The sequence below is a fragment of the Aethina tumida genome, chromosome 1 (genome assembly GCF_024364675.1).
Source record: "Aethina tumida isolate Nest 87 chromosome 1, icAetTumi1.1, whole genome shotgun sequence".
NCBI classification, from domain to species: Eukaryota; Metazoa; Arthropoda; class Insecta; order Coleoptera; family Nitidulidae; genus Aethina; species Aethina tumida.
The window spans coordinates 78,562,411-78,573,145 of NC_065435.1; the positions used below are offsets into that span (position 1 = coordinate 78,562,411).

Sequence of the window (10,735 nt, forward strand, 5' to 3'; positions counted from 1 at the left end):
TTTAATAATTCCTGATGTTTCACGTTTAACATTATTTAGTATAATGGTAATGACAACGATTATTATTTTCTGTAGCGGTAATTATGATGATTATTATTTGGTATAACGGTAATGATGATTACTGAATTTTGTATTGTATTATTTCTTACCATTTCCTTTTAATCGTTTTAATTATGCAAGAACAATTACACATTTAAGACGTTACCAGCACAACTTTCATATGTGAACTTTACACAAGAACAAACTTATTACAGTCCTGCTTTTCTCCGCATTGAAATATTTAGAAGACACTAGGATTGCTTGGGGCTGGGTCAAATTAATAAATTAACGAACCTTACGCCCTGCGAGTTAATATCGACAATCATCGAGTTTTGTGGTTCCGGATCAGCGTGCTGATGGAGCACAGGCTCGACACAGAAATGTAATGGAATTTTTTTAAAAATTCGCCCGTATATTTTCCACTGACAAACCCAGAAAATTGTCTTAACTTAAGCTCAATCATTTTAAAAATAGAAGACACGGAGTTATTTTAACATAAAAAATTATAATTGTATTTATTAAAATTATATTATAAAAATTACTGACTGAAATTTTATTTAAAATTTTGTGGATCCTTGTACTCTGTTGTTCTCTCGCAAACATAATTAATGCAATTGATCAAATATATTGGATTTCAGTATAATGAGGGTTGTGTGTTAATAAATCATTGCGCAACGTATAAATAATGGTCAATCAATCTGGGGGGTTTATGTGCGGTAAATTAATATCGGGGACTGATTGTTCTATTGGATTAGGCAGGAAGCGGCCTCAGTTTGACAGTATACGTCCTAATTACATATTAAACGCGAACATAGACTCATTAAGCGATTGTCTTGTTGAATATTTTAAATTTCGATTAACGGACATGGTGATTTGAAGTTGGGAATTATTTAACTTTTAACGCCTTCACGAAAGTTCGCTTTGATGATGGGCTTTTGTTCGATTCAACCACGACATCAAAACCCAGCCTTCTTTATCTGCTTGCGCATCTTTTAAATTAAAAAACTGTTATTATTTAAATTTGCCTGGAACTTTGATTACACAACTCACCTTTCCTCGCCCGATATTAATTTGAGATGAAAGAGTGGATGTTCGCAGGACAATTATACTGAACAAACATTAAAAATATAACATTTTTGCGTGTTTATTAAAAAGTAAAGGCCATGGAACGATAAGAATACCGAATCGGCCCCAGAAACGTATCGGGCTCATAATTTCAGGAAATGTTGGTACTCATAAGATATTTCGAAGCTGCAACTTTCAAATTTTTATCTGTTACCGTTAAATCAAAAAATACTTAAAATTGGCAATAGTTTCATATTTTTATCTTTATCGTAACATGGTTAAATATCAAAATTAAGAAAGTAACCTCGTTTTTTAAGGTTCCTATGAACAGCTTCTAGAAGCTACCATCATGCCCCAAAACATATCCGGTATTTAGATTAATCGATTCACAAGGTGGTGAGAATAACAATTTTTACTAATTTTCAGTATTTTTTGATTTATTCTGAAACCGTAACAGATAAAGATTTGAAACTTGCAGCATTGAAGTACCTTATGAGGACCAACATTTTCTGAAATTATGATACCTTTCTAGGGCCGATTCGGTATTCTTATCGTGCCATATTCTTTATAACAACAATTGAGCACGTACTACTGGATACTTGCGACTTGATGATATTCTTGATCATTTTGTAGAAATAAATTTTATATATATTTTATAAAAGAATTTGTAATGTTGGTGAATAATATAAGCCAGCGATGTACCATATAAGGCGTGCACAACTTTTTCAGATTTATCATATTTACACATAGGTGAGTGACCGGGAACTAACGATTAATAATTCATGCGTTACAAAAAGCGGCAAAAACTTAATGTGTCCGGTGAAAGTAGCGGTGGCTGGAAATGGTTGATGTCGGTCTGATGGACAACGGGGGTTCAAACTCCGGACACAATGTGATGGGACAAAAAGGGACACTGCAACAAAAAACAAAAAAAAGTCAAAAAAATCATATCCAGCGAAATAAGGATGTTGAGTAATTGCGAAGAATTGTTGGTCGGCGAGTTGGGACCCTGCCGGGTTTATTATTTATAAATTTAAAAGCGCACAGACCCCATAAAACATTTTCATATCTCCGTGTTGCAGGTCGTAAGCAGCAGATTGTCCCGGCAAAGAGAAAATGAACGTCCTGGTCCAGATTCAGCAGAAATAACGTCCGTAGGCCGCATACATTATTCAGTAAGTACCTACCTATGTTTTCAACTTTCAACTTTAAAAACACCGATTCCACCGGTTCAAGTGGCATCGATTTTAGTCGCGAGGTGAGCATTATTCGAAATAATATATGGGAGTTAATATAAAAATCGATGTTGGGCTCGTTTTTACTTGGGAGGAAATGCGACGTAAAATAACAATGCTAATGTAAACGGGCTAGATCAATATTTAGATGCTAGTTTGTGTAGATGTAACGCCACTAAGTGGATTGAACAATTATCTCATTCAAGTGTTATTGCAAATTAAATTCAGATTAACTAATTTAATCGTTGAGATAACACGATTTTATAATAGATAAGATGTTTGTGTGAACGTGTTTAAATTCATGCATGTTCACAACATCCTTAAAACAAAATGATAAGGTTTTACTCGAACAAAAACAATTCGTTTTATTTTTACAAGATGATTAATTAGGTATTAGGTTAATCTAAATTGAATTATTCAATAACAAATCCAGTTTTGAAGTTATCGATTCAAATCCGAAAACAATATGTCAATATAAACCCGAACAATGTTATTCTTCCCTTGCCAACTCCATATAACATCATTTGCGTCGATTTATTATGGCTGCTCACCCCGTTGGAAATTGATAATCAACACAATTAATTTTAACGAAGGGGCTGGCGTGAAACGAGCCTCCTCAAAAAATTTGCCTCGACCCAAATTATGCCAGCAATATTTATATTAACTGCTTTAGCAAATATTTAAAATGCGGTCAAACCGTCATATAAAACCATGGAGAAATATTTGACTCGATTTTCGATCAAAGACGATTTCACGCATGACCGCAAATCTTTTTCCAGGCATGAATTTGATAAACATGGACGCGGAGAACCGCGTCGTCCTCAACGTCGGCGGGATCAGACACGAAACCTACAAGGCGACGTTGAAAAAAATCCCGGCGACTCGCCTGTCCAGATTGACCGAAGCTTTGGCCAACTACGATCCCATTCTCAACGAGTACTTCTTCGATCGGCATCCCGGAGTGTTCGCACAAGTCCTCAATTATTACAGGTAAACTAGGACATAAATGATTAAATTCGTGGGTCGATAGTCGTGGGGTTAAGAGATGAAACGACATTTAGGTAGTTCATTTACATGAAAACAACTAGAAACGAGGATGCTTCCGATCTTAAGCTATCATCTCTCATCCTCGACATGTTCGCACTCGACAGACATCCTGTCGCAGACGAGCGGATCCTTAATTACTTCAGGTAAGACGCCCCGACACTACAATCCATGAATATTCATCAAACGTCGACGGAATTATGCATTTTAATTAATTATATTTTTGTTTTATTTGAAATTTGAATATTCCGTATATAGAGATCACTTTAGTGTACGTACGTCTGCTAAATTTTATTCCAAAGTACTCGTAAAATTTATGGGAAAATTACATGAGGCATATTCGACGAGGAAACGTTATTATCTGTCTCGTATTTGAGTGTCATAAATATGGTTGGTTATTCATAATAATGAACTTTCAATCCTTTTTAGCAATTATTAATCAGAATTGTCAGTATTGTAAACGTAAACGTAAAGTATTGTTTATGACGTAATCCAATAGTTCATATTTGTTTTAGAACTGGAAAGCTACACTACCCATCAGATGTTTGTGGCCCACTGTTTGAAGAAGAACTGGAATTTTGGGGTCTGGATGCAAATCAAGTCGAACCTTGTTGCTGGATGACCTACACTCAGGTGAACAATAATTAAAAATCCTTTATTAATTAACCAGTCGGTTTTCGTTTGAACGAATCATAAAATCAACCAACAATTTGACCAAATCCGGTTAAATCAGGTGCACAAATAATAATCAAACCGAAAACAATTACGCCCATATTTGTTCGCTTCAATTAAATTAAATTACCTCATTAAAAGTCCATTATAAAATTTATGCGTTTGCAGCATAGAGACACGCAGGAAACACTAGCAGTCCTGGATCGCCTCGATTTAGACACGGAGAAGCCGAGCGACGAGGAAATCGCAAGAAAGTTCGGCTTCGAGGAGGACTACTTCAAAGGCACTCTGTCGTGGTGGCAGCTGATGAAGCCAAAAATCTGGTCCTTGTTCGACGAACCGTACTCTTCGACAGCTGCAAAGGTAGAAAATTGAAGTAATTTTATTGAATAAATCAACGCAGGGAGGGATTAATCGGCCCGACCCGTTTTCGATTATGAATTACGCCATGAATAATATTTCAGCTGAAATCTTGGCAGATCCTAATGGGACCTTTGATCTTGATGAGCGTCTCCTTCTCGCAGGACGACGTTATTAATGCTAATTTTGGCGTTTATCTCGGACCCTGATTGATCGCGTCTACTAATTTCTAAGCAAGAAATTATTCAGATCGTCGATTCCTTTGATTAGAAAAAGAGTATATTATTTTGAAAAGCAGTGCACAATATCAGTTCAATCAGTTCAGCGATCTCCGGTTGTATATGTTTTATAGCTGTCATTAGAGGAGACCAATTATTTTATTATTAAGGAACTGTTAATGCCGTTACCGATAAATCTAAGCAAATATATGGGCGGCAGCTATTTTTAATCATGACTTGTTCGCGTGCGATGCAATTGCATGTTCCACATATCGAGTTGTGGCCGGTTGTCCGGACACGATTTCGGAAATACTTCGACGTATGGATCACGTGCCTTCATCGAATTTCGCAATATTCACCCGCCACGTGATTGAAAATGTTTGATTGTCCTGTTAAAGTTCCACTTAAAGCACATCTGATAATAAAATATGAATGCAATTTTAAAGTTGAGCCAGTTGCGAATAAGTTTATGTTGAGGAAATCTCCCTATATTGTTTATGGTACAGTTCCTGTCTCCCAAGGCGATATTTTAAGTTAGGATCGTCTTCAAAATTGCTTTTTTCTAAAATACACATACCCTCCCGTTGTTCCAGCTCATTCATTTGAACCGACACAGTAAATTTTCCACACTCGATCAATAAACATACAAAATTCATAATTCAATCGTGCTCTAGCCAAGACGAAAAACTTTTAAACGAGTCCGATGCAAACGTGCACCACTAAAACCAAACTTATCATTTAACAAACTTATATTAAACTGGCGGAGTTGCTTATTAAAAGTTAAATCGCATTCATTGCACCAGGGAGTTTAATACCGTGAAATTCGCTTCCTTTGTCGATACGTGCCGCTATCGCCGCTATCGTAATCGGAACACATTTAAATAAGACGGTGCGATGTGCATGCGATGTCTGGATGCAATTTGTAGCGTTTTATTGCAACGGGAAACGTTGTGTTGGAAATCGATGTCTCGATTTCACTTGCAACATGTGATAATGTGCTTAATAATTTCTAGGTCATAGGAGTTTTATCAGTATTCTTCATCTGCGTCTCGATCCTGTCGTTCTGCCTGAAGACGCATCCGGACATGAAGGTGCCGGTGATAAAAACCGTGTTGGTCAGGACGGCCACGAACGGTACGGACTACATAACCGACAAAATCGACACGGACGCCCACGTGGCGTTCTTTTACATCGAGTGCATCTGTAACGCGTGGTTCACCTTCGAAATCCTCGTCAGGTTCATCGCCTCCCCGAATAAATGCGAGTTCATCAAGTCCTCGGTCAACATCATCGATTATATAGCGACGGCCAGTTTCTACATCGATCTGGTGCTTAGGAAGTTCGCCGCCCACTTGGAGAACGCCGATATTATGGAGTTCTTCTCTATTATACGTATCATGAGGCTGTTCAAGCTCACCAGGCACTCATCCGGTCTGAAGATCCTTATCCAAACGTTCAGGGCGTCGGCCAAGGAGCTCACGCTGCTGGTGTTCTTCCTGGTGCTCGGTATTGTGATCTTCGCGAGTTTAGTGTACTACGCCGAGCGAATACAAACGAATCCGAAGAACGACTTCAAGAGCATCCCGCTCGGGCTGTGGTGGGCGCTGGTCACGATGACCACCGTCGGTTACGGGGACATGGTACCGAAGACTTATATTGGAATGTTTGTTGGTGCTTTATGCGCTCTGGCCGGTGTACTGACGATAGCGCTGCCTGTGCCCGTTATAGTTTCCAATTTTGCCATGTATTATAGCCATACACAGGTACCTACCATTTTTTATGTTTACTTTATTATTGGTTATTGATGGATTTACTTTCCTTTTGGTAACATTATAACAACTAAGATGATACTTTTATTAGTTGCTTGATGGTATATTAAAAAATTTATGTTTGTGGTAAAGGTGTAAAAGCTAAGCATAAAACTTTATATCATTAAAAACCACTTTGATCGATTAATTACCTTTCCACCAAGCAGCCGGTTTTTTTTTTCACTGACAGGTTATCTACTTATCTTATCGCCCCGCTTTCCAAGGTAAAAAATTCAAATTCGAATTGATTGATGGCATCCGCCTTTTGTGCGGAAATTGCAGGTGAACGTGACAAGAAAAATGTTTGTTAAAAACACCACCATAATGCCATCGAGTGACGTTGATGTATTTATACTTCGGCAAAAATTTTCAGGCTTAAAACACAGATCGACTTACAAAACAAACAATTTTCGGTGAGAACTCAGCTGTGATAATCGTTTTTTTAGGCCCGAGCCAAACTTCCAAAGAAACGACGAAGAGTGTTACCGGTGGAGCCGACACGGGGTCCCCGATTGCCGGGCCAGGGTCCCCCCGGGGCGGGTCCTCCGGGTATGCCTCAGGGACCCGCCGCCGCTCAAAATCGTCGGATGAACGCGATTAAGTCTAACCACCCGAAGGACATGATAGGGGGACCGTGTCCCAAATTGAGTAAGTGTATTTGTAACGTTTCAATTTATACTACCCCTTTTTTATTTTATCTTCTTCCTTTTCATAACTCATAATCACTGGTTCATGCGAATATAGATAACGACGAGTACGATCACCATATGGTCATTGGAATTCACAACAGCCAACACTCAGATCATCAAATGCTGTGAGGGATTTCCAAGCTAAGGTGTACACAAGATTTTTCCGGTTTTACACGCAAACAACAATAAAAACGGACTTCACTTCATCCCCATCAATCAACCCTTAACCGTGCATCGATCCGATCTGTTAAGTTAAACGGGATAAACTGAGGTCCGTTTCGAGAGTCTTGAGATATATATATATATATATATATATATATATATATATATATGTTCAACGGAGTCTTTTTTGTGGTGTGTGTTTTTTTTCCGACTCATTTGCGTTACGGCACTTCAACACTTATCTTAATCGCTTCTACACAGCAGATTTATCGAATCCACAGTTTTTACACAGTTTTATAGGGGGGATGTTTTTAATGTGAGACACGATGTTAGGAGGACCTGGAAGTGACACCTGGAAACGATTCTGGGGTTAATGGGGGATGTCTTTTGTCGAATGGGACGCTTAAGGTTCACAGAACTATCGAGGCGACTTTTTAGATAAGAGATTTACTCGAAAATTAACTATTATTCTGTAATGTCACAATGAATATAATATGAAATCTAATTTTGTACTTAAAAAAGAGATGATTAATAATTAATAATCTTTGATAAAATCAATTTAAACACAAACAAAAAATATAAATTCACCCGTTCTCTCATTTTTATTTTTTCAGATGAAGAAAGGCGCATGTCCAATTTGCGCTCAAACGGTACCAAATCAAACACAGACCATAATCCTGAATAATATCAGGGGTATAAAAAATACTAATATAACTAATCGTAATGGTGTAATTCTTTAGCAGTGGCATCTTTTTCAAGCACCAGAACTGCAAATTTGCATTTGAAATCGATACGTAAACATTCGCGATAATAAATGTGTCATAGAGATTTGAAATATGTTTGGCGATATGCAATTCTGGTGCAACGCCCCTCTTATTTAGATGTGGAATGATATAGAGCATGAATTCTATTAACGATTTCTCCAACTTCCAAACTTTCTGGACAGCAAGTCCGAATATATTTGTGCAACAGTAACTCAATGCATGATACGACTTTTCCTCCATAAATTTGTGAATGTGTGATCATTTCAACGATGTGTTCTGTATTGATGTTGTACATACGTTAAAACATTTGTATGTGTTGTAGATAATAAAATTTGTTTGGAGGAATGTTTTTTTAATCTTTAGAAAATCTAGAATCACATTCTCGACATCAGAATCAATATTTCAAGTGTTTCCTTAAAATATTGACTCTTAACACAACACATTTTCTCAAAAACAATTTTGCCTGGTGTCTCGGTGTCTCCATCAAAACATCCCGACTCAATGCACTTATTTTTTGAATAAATTTTTAGGTCTGATCGGGGTGACGTCGTCTCTAAACCCAAACGGGGTTGGACTCGAATCAAATCCAGCATTCTTGATGGGCAAGCCAAAATTTGAAAGCACCCCGAATCAGCAACCCACACAAGTTAATTTAGCCCAAGGATCAGGACAAACATATACTACATTGAAAACACCCAACTGAAATGCTGCCAAAAAAAAAATAATAATAATGATTACTGAAGAGGACTTAGCTACGCCTTCTGTCGGTGGAGGGTTATGAATTTTGGCTTTTCTTGAGCCTCCCCCTGAACTAGATAGAACTTTTGAACTGTTACTATGGAAGTGCTTGAATATAATTATTACATTTTACAGTAGGTAGAATATATGAAAATTTAATTTGTAAAGAGAAAACTGACATTCTTCTGTTGACGTCGCTGATGTCTTATATTAAGATTTTTGGTGATGATTGTGTTCTCTTTGCAGATTGCTCCGAAATTATATAAAATATGTTAAACGTAATTAAAGAAAAATTAATAAGGTCATCCTGTTTATTGAAAATTGTAAAATTTTATTGTATTTTTGTAATATAGTTGAACTTAGATAGGCTCACGAAATTAAAATTTTATGCTGTTATTTCTGATTTCCTCCGTCTGACGGACAATTTTTTGTACATAGTTAAATTATAAACCATGGATTATAAGGAAGGATCAATATACTCGACTCTATATAGCTATACTTCCAAATATTCTAAACTAGAAATATTTATTAAAACGAAACTATTTAGAACGAATATGCAACTATAAAACCTCCCAACAATTTCCTTTTACTCAAATCTACAGGGTAAACTATAATTACCATATCTCAAACCTAAATACAAAAAACCATATCCAAAAAAGTACATTTATAGTTGCATATAGACCAAATATACCTATAATCAAAATTAACAGAACAAGAAGAATTGAACATTGAAGTTTCGCTTCATTCAATTCTCTTTGCATTTTAGGAGAAAAAAAAACATATAAAACATAGCAATAAGAGCTTATCATGCACAAACGTTTTCTGTAAGATAGTCTCGGCACAAAATTGCATTTGTTTGCAATTCAAAATTTGATAATTTGTTAAATTCGCCCAAGATTTTTTCGTTGGTTAAATCGTCTAGAATTTCTGGACGCATATATTTTTTATTAAATGTGGACAAGCATGAGGTTAACAGGTTGTAAATAAACATATTTAATGTAACGTAATACCTTTTTTAAGATGTTATTCACGGTTTTGTTGTTTGTCGTACAAGGAAGATCATTCTCAAATTTTATGGACACTTGTTGAACAATTATTTTTTAGGTAACTTGAGCTTCAAAATACTTAAAACTATCTCTTCTTACAATTAGTGTAGTTAAAAATGTTGAGAATGGAAATTTCTATGAAGGTTTTATTAATTTTATTGATAGTTTACATTCGTGACCAGTTATGGATAAAGTTACTAAACTTGTTCTCTATTTGAAATGTTATTCTACATATCTGATCTGTTTTTTTTTTTTGTACATAGTGATTTAATCCGAAAATTTTGGACCAATTAATGTAATATACTCTTTGTAAGTATTGTGATACACAACAAAAAGCATAACTTTTTAGTATTAGACATTTTAAAAAATTCAAATTTTCGCTGTAAAAAACAAGATATGTTTGAGTTTTGCCTTTGCTACATTATATACTATGTATGATACATTTGAGAAAATATTGTAGTGGTTATAAGACGCATTTTTCGAAATCTAACATTTATTGAGGCCTTCCACAAAACATAGATGTTTATTTTACAGTAAACAGGGTATAAATATATAATTTCACTGGAAAAAGTATTTACAAACCACCGAACTTTATTGTATTTAACGGTAACTTCTCCCAGGTGTGATAAAACTTCATATTTTGTGGATGTAACAGGCCTCTATAAACATCATTACTAATGTACGACAAAGAAAATCGAAAGCATTAGTAGATAATAAATTTAACTATACTTCTCTATCAGTTACTACACTTCTCATTGTAAAACACGAAATGATTTACCAACTTCACCATGTAATTAATATAAGTTAAAATATTGTTGGATTCTTCCTAAGACAGTGTAATATGTAGAAATTTCGATAATACATAATACTGATTTTCAAATTTTGTTTTATTATA

The 10,735-nt window shown here is 35.8% G+C and overlaps 1 protein-coding gene across 5 annotated transcripts in view; it reads left to right on the top strand.

The window, feature by feature from the left end:
• LOC109609594 (potassium voltage-gated channel protein Shaw) overlaps positions 1-10,712 on the top strand; it is a 44,225-nt gene extending 33,513 nt beyond the window's left edge. For 2 of the 5 annotated variants that reach the window (XM_049963583.1, XM_020026285.2), the window contains 7 exons: positions 2,187-2,279; positions 3,119-3,329; positions 3,899-4,016; positions 4,224-4,418; positions 5,647-6,396; positions 6,888-7,089; positions 8,587-10,712. In XM_049963583.1, the coding sequence (XP_049819540.1) occupies positions 3,121-3,329; positions 3,899-4,016; positions 4,224-4,418; positions 5,647-6,396; positions 6,888-7,089; positions 8,587-8,759 (1,647 nt within the window). In that variant the 5' untranslated portion in view covers positions 2,187-2,279; positions 3,119-3,120 and the 3' untranslated portion in view covers positions 8,760-10,712. Of the gene's footprint in view, positions 1-2,186; positions 2,280-3,118; positions 3,330-3,898; positions 4,017-4,223; positions 4,419-5,646; positions 6,397-6,887; positions 7,090-7,185; positions 7,408-7,906; positions 7,986-8,586 lie in introns of those variants that run through there. The other 3 variants (XM_020026294.2, XM_049963598.1, XM_049963594.1) reach the window with 3 other exon arrangements.
• Positions 10,713-10,735: the final 23 nt, after the last annotated feature.